The sequence below is a fragment of the Staurois parvus genome, unplaced genomic scaffold (assembly GCF_062004578.1).
Source record: "Staurois parvus isolate SC_StPar_1 unplaced genomic scaffold, SC_StPar_1.0 ptg000090l, whole genome shotgun sequence".
Lineage (NCBI taxonomy): Eukaryota > Metazoa > Chordata > Amphibia > Anura > Ranidae > Staurois > Staurois parvus.
This window is the reverse complement of record NW_028317886.1, coordinates 14,811,679-14,834,125: the sequence shown is the minus strand read 5'-3', so window position 1 is coordinate 14,834,125 and position 22,447 is coordinate 14,811,679. Positions and strand designations below refer to the sequence as shown.

The 22,447-nt window shown below is 37.7% G+C and overlaps 1 protein-coding gene across 1 annotated transcript in view; it reads right to left on the bottom strand.

Annotated features, from left to right (window-relative positions):
- The window catches only part of DCHS2 (dachsous cadherin-related 2), a 378,130-nt gene that overhangs the window by 5,430 nt on the left and 350,253 nt on the right, over nt 1–22,447 (bottom strand). Inside the window, exons 14-19 of the mRNA XM_089670433.1 lie at nt 20,705–20,815; nt 19,555–19,766; nt 16,784–16,935; nt 7,074–7,204; nt 6,676–6,962; nt 1,794–1,932 (exon numbers count right to left, since the gene is read on the bottom strand). Of these exons, the coding sequence (XP_089526559.1) occupies nt 1,794–1,932; nt 6,676–6,962; nt 7,074–7,204; nt 16,784–16,935; nt 19,555–19,766; nt 20,705–20,815 (1,032 nt within the window). The remainder of the gene's footprint in view (nt 1–1,793; nt 1,933–6,675; nt 6,963–7,073; nt 7,205–16,783; nt 16,936–19,554; nt 19,767–20,704; nt 20,816–22,447) is intronic.

Sequence of the window (22,447 nt, the reverse complement as noted above, 5' to 3'; positions counted from 1 at the left end):
AAATAATTTAGCAAAATTAAAGTAACATGAAATATCTGCGACATTGCCTTCCTGCTGCGTTACAAGCTTGCAAAGCAGTAAGGTGACATTTATATAGCAGAGAAAAAGATAATTAGAGAAAGATGTTAGAGAACATTGAGGGAATATGTTAGAGATACGGCTGTTGCATATGTTATAATAAATGTAGATAAATGGATAGCAGAGATTAAAAGAAATTCAGGTGATATTACATTGATAAATAGATAATATGCAACAGCAATTTTCATGGCAAATCTACCTTATGCAAACTATTTCACTAATGCCTAGTTATCAGGTGTGATTTCAGTGTTTCAGAATAAACCAGTGAAGTGTGCAGAGTTAAGGGGGTTTTGAGCAGACTGGTGGAACAGAAGAGAGCTTGACAAAGTACAAAATAAAGAGAAAAAAAAGTGTTGTTAACAGATGATGTCAATGTCCTCTTAACCTGTTCACATCCAAGGTTCTTATATTTTTGTGAAGAAGTGCAAGGAAAAAAGAATTTGGAAGCTGTGGGAAAAGTATGATTTTTGTTAAGCAAGGGTGTAGTTAATGCTTCAAAGGTCTTGGCATTACTAGTATTTAAGAAGGTGACACTGATATATTGATCTCCAAATGGTACTGTAATAAAACCACTGATGTTTATGCACTGTGCAGACAACCTTGATCTGAATGGAACATTATTGACTAACTGTAAATTTCTATCTAGACTGAGCAGTGGGTACTCCAATGTCTACTGCAGTCTATACATAGTCTACATTTAGCCTTGCTGGATGAGTATTTGTGTCAGTTCATAAACTTTATTAGGCTTACCAAAGATTAGTTTTGCACACACATGGGCTTGATTGATTTATACTGTCATAACTGGTATTCACTGCACAACAGTGTCAATGTGTGATGGCAGCCATGCATGGATTGTGCAAGTAGCACAATTTTACAGTCTACATGGAGGAACCCACTTTTTTATGTTTTCCCAACTTCCAGGTAGCAGCAAATGTTTTCTAAATTTACAGCATTTTAACAGAATGTTTTTATTATCTTACACTTAATAGAGGGAAGTGATCTGAAAAAAAATGCACATCTAATAGGCCTTGAGATCTGTGATTGAGAAATACTGGACAAACTATCAAATTCTGACTTCAAGAGTGGTTTTAATAAAAATCCACTGCTACATTCAGAAAAACTGAGGCAAAGCATCCAGTTTCCACCTTGACACAGTCATAAAAATAAGCAAGTAGAACTACTATTTATGGAATAAAACAGTAGAAGACTCTGTGTGATCTGAATGTGTCAGAATCTCTTCACACTGAAAAAATATTTGTATGGGTACACCTTGCTCTGAGTACTATTTGCTAACAAGAAAGTAGAAAGACAGTTAGTGTTCATAATGAAAAATTTGGCTCTAACTATTACATTGAGTTTATTTTGCACAAATGTAAAACTATTTTTAGTTTATTTTAATTTTATACAGGGTGGATGGATGAGTGATTATGGGCACCACATCCCTTATAATTAAAAACGAATGCGCAATTTTTGTTTTAGTGGAACTTTGGTCTTTGGCACCAATAAAATCCCACTAAAACAAATATTGCATATCTTTATTTTAATCTTGTTTTTAAAAAAATACATTTGTCAGGTTAATGCAAAACACTATTTTCTTCTTTCTTGTCAATAAATGAAGGGTTATTGAATGAAACCTTACATCATCTGTTGAAAATTTAGCATTTATTTGACCAAAACACATGCAGTGTCAACAAAATGTAAATTTGTTTACATACCAGTGGTTGGATTCATTACAAATCCCTTAAATGGAGAGATAATTCTGTAAGAGACAGGCCCATACATCTCAGAGTCTCTGTCTGTAGCAGATACAGATATGATAAATGTATTGGACTCAGTCAGTTCAGGTACAGTTACCTTCAGGGAAAAAAATTAAAAGGAGGAAAGTAAAAAAAAATTTTTTGAGCATTTTGTCTCGTATTTTGAAAAGAAAGTAAATTTGACACCAATAATAATATATAGCATTCCACCAGTATTTTCATTGCTGATCTATGCATGTATTATAAGATTTCTGAACGGTTCCAGAATTGAGATGCACTTTATGATTTATTAAAGCCCTCAATTGGAGATGTGGATTTACATAGCATCATATCCTGGGCAATATCATGATGCAGCAGGACAGGGTGTAATTTAATACTAATAGAAGCAAGGCTTCGCACAATATCACTGTCTTTGTTGGCTTTTGTGGTGGAGCAGTAGCTGCCATGCCATTGTAAATATACCCAGTGTCCTGCATACTTTCAGAGGTTTGATTGACTTTGTACTTATTTGTATAATTTTTTTCCTCTTTTGCCTTAAAAGTCCATCAATATATATGATATCTGATATATGTGTACATGGGCTAAAAGTGAACTCTTTGTAAATGTTTTATCAAAGGGGCTTTACATCCAACTGTACTGAATGTACCAGAAATGAAAATATCATTATTTTCTTCATGTTATAGCTCATGTGGTGGCTAAAAACTTCCCCTTTAAAAGATAAATTGAGTTACATACACTAGTCAGATGATACAGAAGAGTTAGAGTGTTATATCCTTATATTTTACAGTAAAATAATGTACATACACTACTAATCTTTAAAGGAGCATATCTATGTATTGGATAGCCTTTTTTATATAATATCCCTCTCATCTGCAATTCCTTTACTGAAACTATCAGCCACATCTCATTTAGCAAGTTTTAAGGGAAATATACTTTTTTTTTGTCTAATTGTATCATATACATTGATTTATTAAAGTGGTAGTAAAGCCTTTTCCTTCATTTATACCTACAGGTAAGGCTATAACAAGATTTACCCTGTAGGTACAGTAAATATCTTCCAAACATGTACTGCTTTGAAGATATATACTTTAGTAACTCTAATGACTTCACCGACGCATGCTCACTGTGCTCCTACGCACATGCACGGAAGTGACAACATCACAGCTCAGCCATTCAAACAGTCTGCGAACCCTGAAAGAAGACTGAGTGAAGATGGAAGCCCTGACAGTAGTGACAGCACGCCTTTCAAGGAGAAAATGTTTTTGTGGGGTTTTTTTTGCCATTTGCTATCACTTTAAAGGAAAATAGGCTGTTCTCTTTGAAAGGGAATTTGCTCTTAGCTAAGGCTAGGCTCACACCTGTTCCAGCAGCCACAACCACCGAGAAAACCACACAGAAAAATGTGCTGCCTAATGGCACCCCCATGCACTGGAAATTGCACTATACAGTTTCCCTCTGGCCACGTTTTCAAAAAGGCAAAGTGACCTTTTCCCTGCATTTTCAGTGGATACAGCAATCCAACTGAATGGGCCGCTGTACACGAGCAATGCAGCCACAAGGAAACCATATATATGTGAACAAGGGGTTCGTTAGTGTGGTGAATAGATGATCAAAGTAATCAGAGCTTTACCTTATTAACTAAGCAAATGGAAAATTCCCTTGCAAAGTGAAAACTCCCTTGCAAAGAGAACAGTCTATTTGTCTTTAATAAATCAAGCCCGCTGCCTGTACTTATAGTTTTTAATACAAAATGGATCTTGCACAGTTATATTGGTTTCTTAAATATACAGTATAACCAAAGGAACTATCCATTGTAGAAGGGTACTGTACAAATTTGAAATTGAGAAAGAGTGTTCTTTTAATGCATATATAACTTAAAACTGCTGGAATAAAGTTACACGTCTAAATCTGAAGTGTACCATGTACTCGCTTTGGATGACTCATGGACTTTTGTACTGTGGTCTCCAGGGGGAGAAAGAAAAAAATAAGGAATGACAAATAGGCTTGATTCTTATACATAACTTCATAAGTTATAGTTTCAAGGCACTCCTTATGCTTTATACCTTTTGGCGAGTGCAGCTGGTGTCTTAACTATACACTATATAAGCATGCAAGTGTGGTATGAATCACCCAGAAACCGCATACTGCTGGGCTTAAATTAATATGTTCATGAACAGCCACTTATTTTCCAGGTGTTTTAAATAAAGAAAAGTTTTCCTAATCTCCTGATTAAAAAAAAGAAAAAAATTATTCCCGGCAGTCTTCTTTCCTTAGTCCTAGACAGGACCTACTATTCATTAAAGAGAAAAACAAACAAATTTAACTAAAACAAAACCTATTAAAATAAACTTAAATTAAAAAATGTAATATTCTAGTTCCCTGCCTATCATTTTGGTCCAATAGCATCAGTACATTTTGTAACTCTGACCCAGAGTAGGTATGTAATACAGAAGCTTTAACTTCACTTTAATCCTAATTCACAATGATAAGGATCTTTATATTCAGCCTGTAATTGTTGAATCTCATTGGACTTAGCTGAAAACTATATTGAAAGCTGTAATTGTATTCCAGGCATTTGCACCTACTTTTTTATTTCTCGTCCATTGAGGAACACAGGAATTCAGGAATACTCAGGTTATACTGCCGTCTACAGGAGGTTGGGACACTAGCAAACAGAAAAATTTTAAGCCAGCCGCCATATCATTTTGAACTAAAAACCCCTATTGTTACAAGGCCGTCATCATTTGGGCTTTTCTCAGCTCCTTCAGGTGAGTCCAGGACTATACAAATGTCCACAGAGTTCTCCATGCCTACTTGAGACTTCCTAGATGTTTGTGTTCAACTACTGGGGCCTTCAGCCCACATAGGCTCTGAGCAAGCTTTGGTACCATCACCTGCAGAGTCTGTTTCTGACCATCCTATGCCCTTTAATCAAACCATGCCTATGAATCTGGTCTGAATAGTCAATCCATGAAGAAAATAATTTTGAGGCCTGCATTTGTAGAAAGTTGTTTCAAACCTAACTGATGCAGTGTGTATAACCCTGCATCTAGAGGATCAGCCTTCTGACCCAGGCCTTGGGTTCTTTACAGTTTGGCACCCGCTGGCATCCTTAACAACCATTGACAGCGGAAATCTGTCATGTATATTGGCGGTAGTAATATCACTATTATAAATTAAGTTTGGCTGAAAGGGTAAATGTTTGGGTGTTTGTGCAAATGTCCGAACAGCCAAGGTTCAGTCTAACCTATAATAATATATAAGTGAAATGGTAAACCTATGCATTACTACTGGAGAAGTATGAGATAAGCTTAAGGGCGCCTAATTAGAGCTTTTGGAAAAAAAAAGGATAGTGTTTAAGCACATTTATAAGTGATAACAAGCACTTTAAAATACCAGTGTTAATAATCTATTGCAGTTTTTTTAGAAAGTAGTTGCCATTTGATGAGCGGTTTAAGCTCAACATTATGGGGCAACACAGCGGCTAAATGGTTAGAAAGGGTCATTGGTTTGAATCTCAGTCACAGCACCACCTGCCTGGAGTTTGCATGTTCTCCCTGTGCCTGCATGGGTTTCCTCTGGGTACTCCGGTTTCCTCCCACACTCCAAAGACAAGCTGGTAGGTTAACTGGATCCTGTCTAAATTGGCCCTAGTATATGTATGTATGAATGTGAGTTAGGGACCGTAGATTGTACACTCCTTGAGGGTTAGGGACTGATGTGAATGTGCAATATATATATGTAAAGCGCTGAGTAAATTGATGATGCTATATAAGTACCTGAAATAGAATAAAATGTAAAACTCCCAATTCCTTAGGGGCATACAAATGACACATGAATATCACAGAAGGATTCTCAAGACTGATCATTTTATCCAAGAAAAAAAGAAGGGAAGAGGGAAAAGAAGATATATAGAAAGATGTATTCACATAATAGCCTACAGCTGACTCAACAACATAACTCACAATTACTTAAAGGAATGTGTATAAACCAGGGGCGGACTGACAACTCATGGGGCCCCCGGGCAATAGGGGATCATGGGGCCCCTGTGTCCTTGCCCAAACTCAAAAAAGCCTATGAAAAAGGTACCAGGGGCATGACCCCGAGCCCTCGGGCAGTGCCCAAGTTTCCAAATGGTCAGTCCGCCCTGGGTATAAACTCACCAAAGACAGACAATATTAGCCTAAGGGATTTATAGATTCAATTTCACCAGCTACAAATTCAACCAAATAATGACCACTTTTGTTGGAAGTATACTAATTCAATGTTGATCACAGTTTATTTTATTATTTTTGCATTATTTTAATAATGAATCTGTTTACCTGCTTAAAATGTACTTACTTGTCATAAGATATTTGTGGATTGTTGCATATCATTTTCCACAGGAAGCAAAAGGGCTGTTGTGGGATAAGATCTTGTTACTGATCAATGAGGACAGCTTTTCTTTTTTTTTGCAAAGCTGAACATTAGCCTTTATAGTGGCCCAGCACTTTTTAAAAGAAAAATGCACCTCCTGCTGAAATATTGATCTCCTTTCTGGAGATGATCCCTGCAGATTTACTGCTCCAGATTGTCCAATGCCGGTTCTCTTCTCGGTTAAATAATGGTCAGCTTCATTAATCCCATTTCCTGTGAACCTAGACTGTCATGGGCACACCCCCTAGGGATGTGGTCACCACATTGGCCTGGGCTCACAATATGATACAGCATACAGTGTAGTCTCAAGTGAAAACCAGGAGCTACCTAAAGAATAAGGGTGGTCCCAAGGTAGCATGTCACCTTGCAATCAACAACCATGGTTATAATATGATTTTATATCTTTGCATTTTCTTATGCTTACCTTATAGGAATCTTTAGTAAATAGTGGAGGGTTGTCATTAACATCCAACACCTGTATGATGAGCTCTGCTTTAGTAAGATGCAATGCATCAGATGCCTGGATCCTAAGGTGATGCTGTGATGTTTCTTCATAATCCAACAATCCAGTAAGGGTTATAACGCCAGTATACTTATCAATGTCAAACTTCATACCAGGGTTACCATCTTCAGTAAAACTGTATGATACATTTGGTCTTAGATCCACATCGTTGGCGGTTATACACATTACAATGTAGCCAGGAGAAGCATCTAAAATAGTACAGAGCTCTTGATCAACATTCAGTGTATTAAGAGGATATCTTGTTATCTTATAACTTATGTAGTAAATACCCTGCTGAGCATTATTTTTCACTATATTACCTTCATGGATGTAGATGGTCTCCAGAGGAGGAATAGTAGGTGCATTGTCATTTATATCTGCAACCAATACCATTACTATACTTGTTGCAGAAAGACTTGGCGATCCTCTATCAGCAGCTTGAAGAACAAGTCTAAAATTAAAAGAAATGTTCTTGATAAATATAGCTTACAATTCAAAAATATTCAATGCAAAATATTATTAAACAGTATGTTCTGTAAGAAACCCTTAAAATACAACTAGACATGAATAGGTATACATGAAAGATTGCACATTCCTAATGTTTATACTTGCAGCCAGTAGTTAGTAAATGTGAGGTGACAGAAACATATAAAAACCAGCCTTTCTTAAAACCTCCTTAAGAATAGTTTATTGTAAATTACAGATTACACACACACCAATCACCACATGAGTGAAAGGATGGATATATCCCCCACTCTCTCTTCTATCTGCATGAGCAGTCCAAAAATGTAGAGCTAGTGCTTGGCTTTCTTATTAGCAACCCAAGCATACTTGTCAAAGCTATGACTTTGAAGCACCCTGTAATAAATGTTTATTTGTTAAAAAAATGTATATATATATATATATATATATATATATAAAAATATACAAACACCAGTGCATAAACAGGTATATTTATAAATATGTCAAACTAACAAATAAATTGACTAAAATCCCTTACAGTGTTTTACATCTATACTTACATATGTACATATCTTGATATAAACTCAAGAAAGCCAGTACTAGCAGCTCATGACCTAGTTTTTTGGGGGGTTTTTACATCAACTTGACATCTGCTGTCCTGCACCATTTTTGTTTTTCATCCCACCAAAATATCTCTGTGCCAATGAGACATAAAGAACTGCAGAGTGATGCGGGCACACAAGGAGGTAAACCCGTTGCACAGGATCTAGTAATATGGTATGGTCCATTCAAAATAAAATACAGGACACTAGCAGCAAAGTGTTGATTGCTGTCAAGCTTATCACACTTTACAATATGATTGTACAATATCTGCTAGATCTACTAACTAGTATGTAGCGCAAGAACCTGTCTGATTGGATAGTTTAAGAAGATTCTCATATTGCTTCTTTTTGGAAGATCTAACGTTGATTGTACGGAGATTGCAATATTAGAGGGTAATGCATTTGGTGATCCGAAGAGATCGTATTTGCCACTGGTCACATGATTCTTACTGCAGTTACAAGGCTAATGGTATGTGGTAATTGTATGCTTTGTACGACCCAATTTTATCAGCCCATTTTTGCAGTTTCTGATACATTTCATCTATCTTTTACTTAGTATAGGAATGGGCTATTGCAGAGCGGGTGCGGAGAAAGATAGAATTGATAGGTGTTAACAAGCAACTTTTTTATGTGGGAAAAATGTTTTTAGTGGAACCAGTTTTAAAGTGTGACAGTTTAACACACTAAGGGGAAAAAAGGCATCTTAGCATTTAATACTAATGCATCCTCCAAGGGGTAGCAGAATAATGCAGCTCTCAACCAGCATTTAACACTAGTTCTTGTTCTCTCTTTGTTATGCACTCAAAAGTTAATGCTGTATTCATTTCAAAGAGAGATTTAAAAGAGATTTGCATAGTGAAATGTAAAGCTAGCATTTATAGAGCTCTGTCCAAAAAAAGCTCATTGTTATGATTGACGTACTGTTGTGCTATTGTTAGAAAATTTTGGCATTTAAATCGCTGAGTGAAAAAATAATTGTCCATGGAATGCAATCAACAAAATCTAAAGAAAAATAAAGAAAGTTTGGAAATAATGGTGTAAAATATCTTAATTTTACGCCCATGTTTAGTAACGGTATTTCATAACATATACTGCTTGTAAGACTGCAGATATGATTTATTGTTATAGAGTGGTGTGAAATGGCCAACAGCCAGTAAGATGAATCCAAACCCCACTAAAGTGTTTTCTGAGAGCCATAATTAATGACTTGTTATTTCTAAAACACTACTTCTAGATTTCAAGCCAATTTTACACCATAACAAATGTTGGACAACTAAGTTAAAGGGAGACTAATGGACTGTGCCTAATCTTGAAGAGTATTCATTTTATCCTACGGTAAATGTCTCTCGTTTCCCTAGAATGGATACAGTTTTTTTTTTCATTTGTAACGTTCCTCATTGTTTTTCTCAGGCTTTCATATTAGTTACCACTCAGGATTGATTTTAAGTACTTTGTCAAACTTTGTTTTATATCCAAACATATAAGAATGATGTTTGGGCATAGAGCAGTGCAGCTGAAGGGGCTCTGTTCTTTCCCAGGGTTAGGAATATTCAGTTGGCTGCTCATTGTCTGGGAACTGCTCAACAGCGCAAAGAAAAGTCTTTATGCACTTCAGCATTTTTTCTGTATCAGCCTGACCATTATACATATATAAACACAGTAAGATCTAAAGTTTCTTACAGATAGGTGGGGAACCAACTGCCCATGTGTAGTATCAGAACCTTCTGCTGCTTTACACAGTATGCAGAAGGAAGGTTTTGCCAGGTAACACAAATATTCCAAAAAAAAATCTCTTAGACAGTTATAGGCTTTTCAATGTGTAAAGTATTCATAACACTTCACACCATTCACACCAATAATGCTAAATGACTCGGTCTTTTGTTAAACATTGCATTGGCTGTCAGATCAGTGTGGGTTTCTACCCACATTTGGCTAACCTAATACAACTCAGTATCATTGACAGATGTATCCATCTGTCAGTAATATTACGCATCAATAAAATAACCGATGGTCAGCCAACATGGTAGCAGGTTCCTAACTGTTGGTGGTGTCGGTACACTAATGTGTTTCGGAGCTGTGTCCCCTTCCTCAGAGTGGTTTGTAGCTTGTTGAAAAGTATACTACAGTATGGATACTGTCTGCCCAACTAGGCTTCTCTGCAATGGAACTTCTTGCAAACTGCAGGAATAGCTACGCACATGCAAATCGTCATGCAATTTAAAAAAACAATAGTAATTTTTTTTGCAGAAATACTTTTTTGGCATATAGGATCATAATGCCATATTCTGTACATTCCAAAAAAAAACCCTAGATATTAGGTAAAGCCAATACTTCTCCCACAGCACATCTTCCCCCCTGACTCACTGATATGTATCTTGCCAGGACTTTCCAGCTGCTCCTCCACTGTTGCACCCAGAGACAATACCTAGTGCTCCTAGTCAGGGCCAGTACAAGGATTGTTATCTACACAGGTGAAGGTGCATTTTGCTGCACACCTCACCTCCCCCCAACACCACCATCCTCCCACCACCTGCTAGTTATGTGATGGCGTGTAGCATGATGGACATAATGTTGCATGTAACATTTTAATTAAACTGTGACAATGCTCACATCTAGCAGCCAGATGCTGGGCCCCAGCAATATCAGAATGAGTGATGTCACCATTCCCCTCTAGTGTCCAACACCAGACAATACTGGGGATTTTAGTGCCAGCTGCACTTTTTATTGCTCTGAGCCTCCTCTAAAACTCCTAATTTCATTTCTTTATGTTATATGATTAGACTTCTTGTTAGAGAGTGTCTACAATTACTCTCCATGGCCCTGCTGTATGTGGAATTGTAGCCACCCTCTCTTGGTCATTCTTGAGATGGACTATAGAATATGGGATTTGTAGTGTACATAGAGGACTGCACATGACTGTAACTAACCTGTACTGCCCATTCCAAATAAACAGAAGTGCAGATTAATTCAGCACTGGCACATAACCCCAGCTTAATCCTCCTCTGAGCCTACTCACCATTCACTTATCTCTGCCCTCATGCTCTAGGCTGACAGCGACATCCAGAAAAACAGAGCCAGACTGTGCATGCACAGTAAACTATGAAGCTCCACTGAACCATGGGTTTAGAGTGCACATTGAGCAGTGCATGTGACTGCAACAAACATGCACTACTCTTTCAAATGAGCTGGAAGTGAGTGGACACAGAAGACGTATGGGAGCCTGAAAAAGACACTAAAAAAGCTCCAAAAAAGAGAATTCGACATGATTATTTTAAAGAAAACCTTAAGTATGAATTTTGCAATAAAGAAGATAAGGAAAGAGAGATATCGTTTAGAGTGAATGCCTGAGTACCTAGGACTATTTTTGCAGATTTTGCCTAGCACTGCTTCTATATCTGTACATATCTACACTGCAGGAAACAAACACAAATGTATTTGCATAGTGAGAGGGAAAAGCTAAATCATTGACTGGCTCAGTGCTATCAGTTATAACTAATTCAATTGTAATGAAAAGAGAAATTGGTAATGTCAATCCCCGGATGAAATTAAGAAATGTATTGTCTAAATGCATCAGCTAAGCATTATTTTCAATCAAGTTCTCTACTAGTATCCTGGAACAAGTTACCACTACATACAAAATAAGTGTTTTCTTGGCCTGTTGCCTTCACATCATTTCCACTTTCCCAGGAATTGAAATGTATTAATATAAGCAACAATTGTTTAGAGCCTGCATCTGTTAATTATGATACAACAAAGATCATTCATAGCGCAACATTAGATTCCCTGTGAGACCCAAAGCTTAGTCAGATTTGTTACTGCAATTTTGCATCATAGCTGCTACCAAGAATGAGCAAGTTTTTATTACTGCAAGTCCTATGTTGCCTGTATGCTTAATATTTGTCTTCAACAAGGTACTCTTGTAGATAAATGTGTTTTACAGGCCTGTGGCATAGAACAGAAGCATAAGATGACCTTGCTCTTGACCTGGAAGAGTTCCTACAATCCAAGGGGTGGATGAAGTCATCAGGGAAGAATTTTTTGGAGTCACATTGGTTATGTGGGCATTAGTGTTGTGCTAAGTTAAACTGACAACAACCACACTTACCAATTACTTATTTTAATTCACAAAATATGTGTAACAAACTAAAAATCCTGACCATGTAAAATAAAATATATTTGTGTATAGTCTTTAGTTCTGTCTTCAATGAAATCTCTTCCAAGGTAGTTCCAAAGTACATTTCTGTGTATCTGTCTTGAAAATAACTCTTTCAACATAAATACCAGTCTTATATCGCAGCAAATGCATCTTCTTTGTATCTTCCAATACCTTAATGGGAAGGAAAAACACATCAAGCCATGCTGTGCCCCACACCTGTACTCAATAGATTATTTAGGTCAAAATGACTTATAATGATAATCTTTCCATCTGCTTGTCATCCGTTCATCAGTTCCAACCATAAATAAATTGAACTCCAAATAGTCTAATGCTGCAAAAATACTTCACTTTATTAAAAGTAAGCGAAAGGTAATGAACCCACATTCCTTGGTGCTATCACCCACACCCCACCTAGCTAGTAAAAGAGAATTGATGAAAGTCCTTTTTACAAAATATGTTGGGAGAAAGCACCTAAGTAAACATCAAGTGAGTCCTTGGGTGCTGAGCAAAAACATAAGGATTGGGAGATCTTGCTTCAGAGTGGAATGGTGTGAGGTGTTTGAAGACAGTTATATGGTTCTCAGCAGCTGGAAATGCTGCCATAATGGCTTTTACAAACTAGTGTGAGCGAGAGTACCAATAAATGTGAATGCAATAGCTTTCTGTTCCATTTAAAAAAGTGAAGTGTGTTTACAGTATTACACTATCTGGAGTTCTATTTATATTTGCTTTGCTGTAGGGAACAGAGGAACTGATGAACAGATAACAAGTAGATGGAAAGATTATCATTAAAAGTGCATTTTGACCTAAATAATCTAGAGAGGTCATTCACCTCTGGTGAGTTTATCTATTAAGCACAGTTGTGGGGCACAGTATGGCTTGAAGGGTTTTTCTTCCCCTGAAGATATTGAAAGATACAAATAATATACTTTGTTGCAATATAGGACTGGTTTATTTATGTTGAAAGAGTTCTTTTCAAGAGAGATACACAGGAGTTGAAAAGTATTTTGACTTATGGTTGAAAGAGATTTCATTGGAAACAGATTAGAGAACTAAAGACTATACACAGATATATTTTATTTCACGTTACGATTGTAAGGAAATTTAGTTTGTTACAGTGATTATTGCATTTGATGCTCAGTTTAACCACTTCCTGATCATGCTATAGCCAAATGACGGCTACAGTGCGGTTGTCCAGTTCTGGGAGAGCGTCATGTGACATCCTCCCAGAAAGCATCCCCCGCGGCATGGACATGGTGCTCTCAGTTTGGACACAGCTGATCACATGACATGGTAAAGGGCCAATCAGAGTGGCCTTTTACCACATGATCAGCGGTGTCCATTCACAGCTTATCACCATGTAAATACACTTGCCGGTTATCGGCAGTACTTTCCTCACGCTGTCACAGCATGAGAAAAGTACTGCCAATAACTGGCAAGCCTGAAAGGAGACATCTACACTGATAATCAGGACACTGATTATCAGTGCCCTGTTTATCAGTTCAGCCCCAAAAGTGCCCAGCAGTACTGCTAATCTGTGCCCGTCAGTGCTGCCAAAATGTGCCTGTCAGTGCTGCCAGTCAGTGCCACCTATCAGCATCCTTAAGTGTTGCCTATTAGTGCCCATCAGTGCTGCCTATCAGTGCCCATGATTGCCACCTATCAGTGCCCATCAGTGCTGCATATCAGTGCAGCCTCATCAGTGCCTCCTCATCAATGCCCCCAGTGCCGTCTCAACAGTGCAGCCTATCAGTGCCTATTAGTGCTGCCTATCAGTGCTGCCTCATCAGTGCACATCAGTACAGCCTCATCAGTGCACATCAGTGAAGGAGAAAAATTACCTGTTTGCAACATTTTATAATAAAAACTAAGAAAAACTTTTTTTCTTTCACAATTTTCAGTCTTTTTTCATTTGTTTAGCAAAAAAATAAAACCCAGCGGTGATGAAATACCACCAAAAGAAAGCTCTATTTGTGTAAAAAAGATTATTATTATTTCATATGGGTACAGTGTCGCATGACCGTGCAACAGTCATTCAAAGTGCAAGAGCGCTGAAAGCTGAAAATTGGCCTGGACAGGAAGGGGGTAAAAGTGCCCAGTAGGCAAGTGGTTAATTGACACATGGCTCAATGATCTCAGCAGTTCAGACAGGTAGCACAGGTTCCTTTCATGGTATAATTTTATGCTTGGCTTTTGAAGATCTGTGATTTGCACCACTTATGACTCACACAGCAATAGCACATAGTTGAAATTCTATTTACAGAATGTTAATGGTGTATTGGTATCCTTGTAAATGCAGCACAGTGGACTTTAGATGCTTGTCATAATAAAATAACATGCAAGATTTATTGCCTTAGGTGTGAGATACATGTGATTATGATACCCGCCAGCCACACCGCACTTCCAGACACAGTAGTGATTTAGGGTCTTGGATGGAGCCACAGGTTATGGTAGAGGGTGTAGGCATACCAGGAAAATTCTGAAGGTGTATTTGCTCTTGAAGCAAGTAAAGATTCCACCAATAAAACCAGGACAGATATGTATAAAGTGTCTTTTTTTGCAGGGTGTTTTGTGCCTGTATTGAGTTCAACACTAGGAAAGGTGTAGTATTTTCTACCACAAATACTAATTAGTCAATAAAGAAAGATCATAAATACTGCTACTTTAATTTAAACATACTCAGACTGATGTTGCTGCAAGCCTGGCTATCCCATAGTTTATAAATTGTTGGCATGGGATGATGCAACATTAACATGAAATGTAAAAAACTGCGACAAGTGGCAGGAAAAAAAGCTGCAATGCCAAAAGTTTAAAAAACAAACCACCATGATTAAAGTTTATTCTCTGCCCTTTCTTTACTAGATAGAGAGACAATGCCAGATTTATGGTGGAGTAAAGTTTTAGCAAAATCTAAAGTGGAACATGACATGTACTGTAAGCTCTCTCTGTATAAGCAAAACACTCCAACAAATAGATATTACTGGATTAATATAATCTCTGCCAATTAATGGCTATATATTAAATCTGATATTGCCTAGAGAAGCTTTATGGACAGCAAAAACCTTTAAAGTCAATATTTCTAATGAAATTTCGGTAAACATCTGAATCTGAAATTTCTTCTGAAATTTTGGTAAAATCTTAAATATGAAAATCTAGGCAGAAAAAAAAACCTAAACACTGCAGTTGTCCATTTATATAAAAAAAATCATGGAATGTTTAAATACCACAGACTTATGACTTCAGACTCTTATAGTTCTCTGTACAGCAGCACTCAGATAAGGAGAGAGAGAGGGGCAGCAATCTAAACCATTCAGGTCTCCCGTATTCACATTTGCTAAAAAACAATGTGTGTTTGGGAAAAAAAGCAGAGAGATAAACTCATCACTTTCTTGCCGATTCTTAACTATCCAATCACAAGGACAAGACCAAGTTGCTTTGTTTAGCTGCAGCAGAAAAATTAGGTAACCAGACAGCCTGTGCTGTTTATCAGGGCTGTGTATATTTCAGGACTGAGTTTAAAAAAAAATACAACCCCTTTGGTAAGTAAGATGACATACATGAATGTTACATTTTAAATAGTGGTTTGCCTGTAGTTCAGCTTTGAAGCTCAACTCCAGGGATTCAATCACTTTGAAAAATGTGCAGGCACACTGTAAATTAGGTGCATGCCGCCTTATGGACTTAACTCTTTAATTTAGGTCTGACAGTTTTATGGAGCTCTGGAAGAGTTAGCTATTGCTGTAGTTTCAGAGCTCCTGTTAGGGACCGACCGGCGGTAGCCTCTAGCGCTACACAGACTGGGATTCCCCAGGGCGCAGAATCTAAGCTCCGACCTGCTTGTTCACCAGAGCCCCTGATGGCGGGGATGGACTTGGAGCAGGCCGAAACCAGGTCGCGGCCCCTGGGTGCAACCAGCCGTGGTAGAGGCACTTGCCGGTGGTACGTAGCAGGTGAGAGCCTGATGTGAAGAGGTGGAGTGAGCGAAGTCAGACAGGCCAGGTCAGTAATGGAGGAGGCAGAACGGTACAAGCGGCAGGCAGAAGGATAAACGGGTCACAGGCCAGGTTCAGTAACAGGAGGTCAAACGTACAGGATAAGACAGGAGAATGGTCAGACAAGCCAGGGATCAGAGCAGGAGACAGTCAACGGATCAGGGTCAGCAACAAGGCAATCTCTCAGGAACACAGGATAACAGGAAAAGACCATACGGCAATTACATAACTCTGTATTTTTTGCAGATTTGCAGACTTTAGAAGTCCACAGATAGAAAAAAAAAGATATGTAATGTAAGTACTCAATCATATTGCTCAGTCAAAGGGACTAACATTGAGATGCCCAAAACTTTCACCTAGTCTTAGGATCTATTTTGATTTAATCCAGCTCTTGTTTAAGGCTATATCCATTGAAAAGTTATATTTCAGTATTGGGCAAACGCTGATGTGTGCAGTCACACACCAGTTTCCTATACCATTTCTAGACCTAAGCGCCAAGATTTCCCCACTAAAATTCTTCCAAGCACATCTCATAATCTCCACATCAAATGTGAAGGAGCAATGACTATTATTGGGAATCCCCTTTTACTTGAAACATATTATGATATCAAGCACATGCCCAGTTTTCATGCTGACATCATTGTGGAGAAGGAAAACATAAGATTAGTCAATTAATCAACACTAAAGAGGAGAGATTGTGAAAAATAATCTTTAAAACACATTATAATTTTTCAAAATGAAGTCAGACCAATGGGCACCACAAACCTTATTCAAATACATAAAATATAGTAACCTACATATGAAGACAGGTAACAAACCTGTAGGAGGATTTTATTTCCCGATCAAGAATAGCATTAGTAGTAATAATGCCCCTTCTGGAATCTACTAAAAAAGCTTGATTTTCATTGCCATCCACAAATGAGTAATCTACTTGCCCGTTCATACCACCATCTGCATCTGTGGCAAAAACCTTAAAAATAGACAATAATTACGTAAACATTACAAAGCAACTTTTTTTTTTTGCAGTATAATAAACATATAGAGGCAAGGAGAAACACACACAAATATGAATAAATGCATACGTTAACATTGTATTAGAATCACAAAGTGCATAAAAGTATAAAACACAGTGTTCTAAAACACATTAACATGTTGCTTATGTTAATCACTAAATCAATGACTCAATTAAGTCCTAAATCTCCTTACTGTGAGTGTCATTGTATGCAGGATGTATCTAAATGCAGTGGGTAGTGGGTATACATAACTGACAAATAAAGACTAACCTAAAAAAAAAAGATCAATACACAAGTATACCTATCATGGCACTGTAAAAGTGATCAGTTTTACAAACCAGCCCTGGAGCTTGTGGGAGCCCAGATGATTATGGGAAACAGAGTCAGAAGAGCCCACGCCTGCATCCAAGCATTGTAAGTGATGGGGAACTCCACTACAACTATATTGTACAAGACCATGCTTTGGGAAGAAAGCGCATCACCAAGTGCCAAAAAGCAGAGGTAACACATGTTCTATGTATAAGTACATATTACTGTTTAAACTAGAACCTAAAGAACATTACAGCCCATTAAGAGTTAAAGTATACATAAAGCAAATTTTCCCCCTCATTTTGGATGGAATAGGGCAGGGTAAAACCCCTCTCATTTTTTTTGGGTTTTTTTTGTTCTACCATCTGTGTACCATTAGGGAGATTTGCCCACACTTCCTGTCCTTTGGTCACAACAGTAAGTGAAAGGAAATTTCTAAAACAAATTGTGAAATCCTCTTTTAGACAGTCATGTCCAGAACACATGTGTATGTTAAAAGATGTTCCAGTTGTGCCTATCCAGGTGACAAATTTTGAATTGAACCATCACTTTCAATCCCAGCGACAATGGTCCTCAGGACAAATAGAGTTGTAGAATCTCCCCATCAGGGACACAGACAGCAATAAAAACTTGACAAGGGTTCCTACCATTCAATCCGAAAAAAGGTTTGGCTTTAGATACATGTTAGGTTTGATTAACTCCTCATTGTAGAATACAGGGAACAACATGCTTCAAGTATGAGCATGATGAGTTATGTTCCGAGAAAACACTGCTAGACAACCCATAAAACCCATAATTCAGCAAATCATGGGGGAAGATATCCATCATAGCCCATCACCATTTTCTCCTAAAACCAGCTGATGGATTTGTCTGGTGGTGCCTATACATATGATGTATTTGCCCTATCTGACTGATTGTGGATATACTGGGGAAACTATCTCAAATCTATGATCACCGTAAACAATTTGAAATCCATCTGAACAAGATTGTGATTGCAGCAAACCCAGGAATGAATAGAGTTTCTCCTCTATATTTTTGGCTTACAAATAATCAGTAATTGTGTGTGTGTGTGTAGGGGGGGTGGATATTTCTGACAAAAAACATGCTTGTGCATAGTCACCAATAAACACATTAAGATTGCCTAATATCAAAGTCCCATCTCTCTTTATATCGAGATTTATTGTTCTCAGTAATGGCTCATTCACACCTATGCGATATAACACACATAGTTTAATATACATGTGCAGAAGTTTGACATTATTTTAATGGTGATAGTTCAAAGATATGTGGTACATTGATATGTCTTGGCCAAATAAATTTCATGTCTGTATTTTCATTATAAAAACTTTTGATAGAAATGGCAGTACGTATCAGTGTATGACATTGAACCTGCCCATGCCAATAAAAAACAAAGAAAAGTAAACAAATGGTCACAAAGTCAGCTTAGGTTTTTTGGAACGTGTCAGTATTATTTAAAAATAAACTGCTACTGTGTACAATATATACTGTGCAGTATAATAGGCAGAGGTCAGTTTTGAAACTATACTTCATAAAATCTAGTATTATTACTGCCTGAAATTATTTTTCAATACATGGTAGGAAAATGGTTGAAAATAAACCTTAGCAGTGAGTACTTGGAGCCTAAACTCTTTGTGATTTTATGTTATAAATTATGGGACTGGGCATTTGAAGCACAGAAAATATATCAACTGGCAATAGCAGCAGTAGTGAAGTATTAACAAATTTATGTTGTGGTCTCAGGAAAAGAACATTTATAATCTCATACTATTTCCTACCATTTTCATGCTATAAATCTGACGGTAATGAAATATTGCATACAAATATACTTCTGTATTAGCAAAACATATTATGCTTTATAGTAGGAATATAAATTAGGATTAAAAGCAGTGTAAACTTGATAATTATTTAGCACTACCACAGATGAGGAAAACACCTGAAATGTTAAGGCTGATTTTCTAATACAGTTGAGAATCTTTACTTACAAATTGTGCAAATATTCAGTTCAGTTTTTAAATCACGGGAACATCTTCTGTACATGATTGGGTACAGGAATTTACCTTTTACATGATTGGATAGCTGAAGTGAATATACTTTTTGGGAGAATATTCTTGAATCCTTTAATAAATTGGCCTAGTTATTTACAGCTAATTTATAGATAACATTTAAAAATAGACCCCCTAGTGTAGATGCTATTAAAATACCATGAACCAAACCCAGAAGAAAGATAATTTTATGTAGTTCTGTACCTGAATAACAAAGAGGTTGTAGCCCTGACCTTCCAAAACAGAAGTTATATGATGGTCTCGATCAAACACTGGCACATTATCATTTTCATCTTGGATCAATACTGAAACTCCACAGTATGCCGCAGAAGTACTGCTCATGGCAGCGATGACGAAATGTATTTTCTTGTTGGCTTCTGCATCAAGTAGCAAAGACTCCCTCACCATGAGCTCTCCTGTCAGACAAAATACAGCAGATCTAACTGATCTAGAATTGAACCAACAGCTACTATGAGAACATGTAATCAGATTCAATGTGACCATATTCCATGTTACACCTTAAATATAGGTATAGCATGAAGCATGAAGCATGATATCAAAGGTGGACAATGCTATTACATTAGTCATTGTGGGGCAAGACAGACAGTTCTAACTTGATCTGTGGAGCATTCCCTTAATGTGATAATTCAGCTATAGGAAACATCTGCTTCTAGCTGAGGTAACCCATAGCTTCTTATATCTCAGGGCAATAAGTAAATAAGGTAAAGTTGTGTTCACTTTAAATACAAGGAAATAAAGGAATTAGTAAAAAAAAATAGGATTTTTGTGCATAGATGACTGAAGTGAACACAGAATCACCTTATTTACTAATCTAAGTTAACAGAGCTCCATTTTAACGGGCAAGGGAATGAAAACAGCCCCATTTTTACGGGCAAAGTTCAGTTAGATTACCCCATCATGCTCTAGCAAAAATCCTTTAAAAAAATGTTTTTGCAAAGTAAACATTCAAAGTAGACAGGTTTTGTAGCTGTTGGATTTTCCCTGCTCAATCAATGCCGCAAGCTATAACCGGCAATGCTCATCAGTGTATTCTGATGGTGCGGAGGCCTCCCCACTGTAAGAATTAAAGCTCAGTGGGGAGAATTCCCCTATTCACATCAAGTGTGTGGGTGGGGGAATGAGTCATTTTTTTCATTAATTTTGAATGAAAAAAATGACTTATGCATGGGCTGTCTAAGATAAGATAACAAATATCTCCTTTTATAATGGAGCTAAATTGACAAAAATGTTAAAGGTTACAAAATTATTAAAAAGACAAAACTATATTTTATTCTTTTATTTTTGTTGTTACGCACACTGTATGTTTACCACTAATTTAGTATATGTATTATACCTGTATCAGAGTTTAGCATGAAGGTTTCTTTGTCACCGCTGAAAAGGCTGTAAAATATGGCATCTCCATTTGGATTATGATGTCTGGCTTCTACGGTAACAACTGATGAGCCTGCATTAAACAGTCATGTAGTAAAGACAAAAGATATGTAGGATATATTGGGGGATATAAAAGTCACCACTAAGTTCACTAACTAATATAACAAATAAGGTTATGTTTATAGTTCAGTAGATACCAATGTGTAGCACTACCCCCTTAGGGATTGCTGATGAATTTGGGTCCCCCTATAGTCCTGCACAGCCAAGCAATCTACATTCTCCACACAAGCTTGCATTCAAACTCAGAAATCAGCCTTTGAGATTTTCTTTTGTTTTTTTACTGAGGGGATTTAGAGCTGGGATAGGGTAAGGGGGGTATAGGATGCCCAAGGGAACCGATAACAGAGGACAAACTTCCTGAAACTATTCACAAACTTATCTTCTGCAGCACAGTATTTGTTGGAGAACTAGCCAGCATTTCCTTGATGTACTACCCCAGACCCTAGATGAAATTCACACATTCACCCAGCAATCTGGTGGATTTCCTGAGCAGGGAATCTGGCTGCTGTTCCTTTAAATAGGTCTAATAGTAACTAGTAGAAGTCTAATCTGGCTTCCCATCAGAGTGCTCCTTCCCCTATCCACTCAGGGGATGCAGGTGTACTCACTAAGATCCCCTCCTGTACCGTTTGTGGGTTGGCTGCTGCTATGAGGCTTATCAGCTGGGCTGCTCCTTCCCTGCCATACAGGTGGTCCTTGCTCAGGAGGCCAGTGAGCTCCAAGTTTTCCTCCTTTCCAGCTCCAGGCTCGCAGGCAGGCCCCATATCACTAGGCCTCCTGGCAGCCTCCTTCTTCTGCCTCACATCTTCCTCTCCACATTACTCTCCTTCTTCCACCAGAGTCCCCTGCTACTGAGTAGGCTCCAGAATTTTTAAGGGAGTCCCAGGCCCTTGCCAAGCCTTCTGTTGGGGATTGGCTGAGATCCCTCAAGAGTGCAGCCAGCCATTCCTCAGATCCACCCACTGACTCCAAGGCCTTCCTCCAAAACCCTCAGGGCAGCGGGAAATTCCAGAGAGGATGTCCTGAAGAGCCTCTTAGCCCTGACCACAATTTGTTCCCTCTGGCTATTGCCCCTGTATCAGCTCCTGTCTAACCATTAGGATCTAGCTCCCCTTAGCTAAACTAGGGGGGTGCTACATATGCATAGAATGGAAACAACGAAAAAGGTGGATATGTGAATGTATAAAAAAAGTGTATGATGTTAAATAAGTGATGAGTAAAGTTATACCACATATTCTACTTTTATTTACCACTCATACAGTGCACATTCACAGGCTGGGACTTCTATGGCTGTTTATCATAGCACAGTCTCTACCCATATTTGTTATGGTTGGGTGTTTCAATTCTTAAGTGGAAAATCCAGGTCTCAGAATCATTAGCCATAACTATATTATTGTGAAACTTACTGCAACAAGGCCCTTTTGGCAATTAACAATTACTTTATCAAAGACCCCACTATCGTCACTTCCATTTGTTTCTGTGTACTTCCTAATTCACCTATTTTCACTCATTGCAAATTATTAATTATTTTTAGGCTACAATCTTCACCTGCAGTCTCTCCCTATTTCCATGGCCAGCAAAATACATAACCTTGCCAAATGTGTTAAGGTTTTAATGAATTTGCAGCAATACATTTTGCAGCATT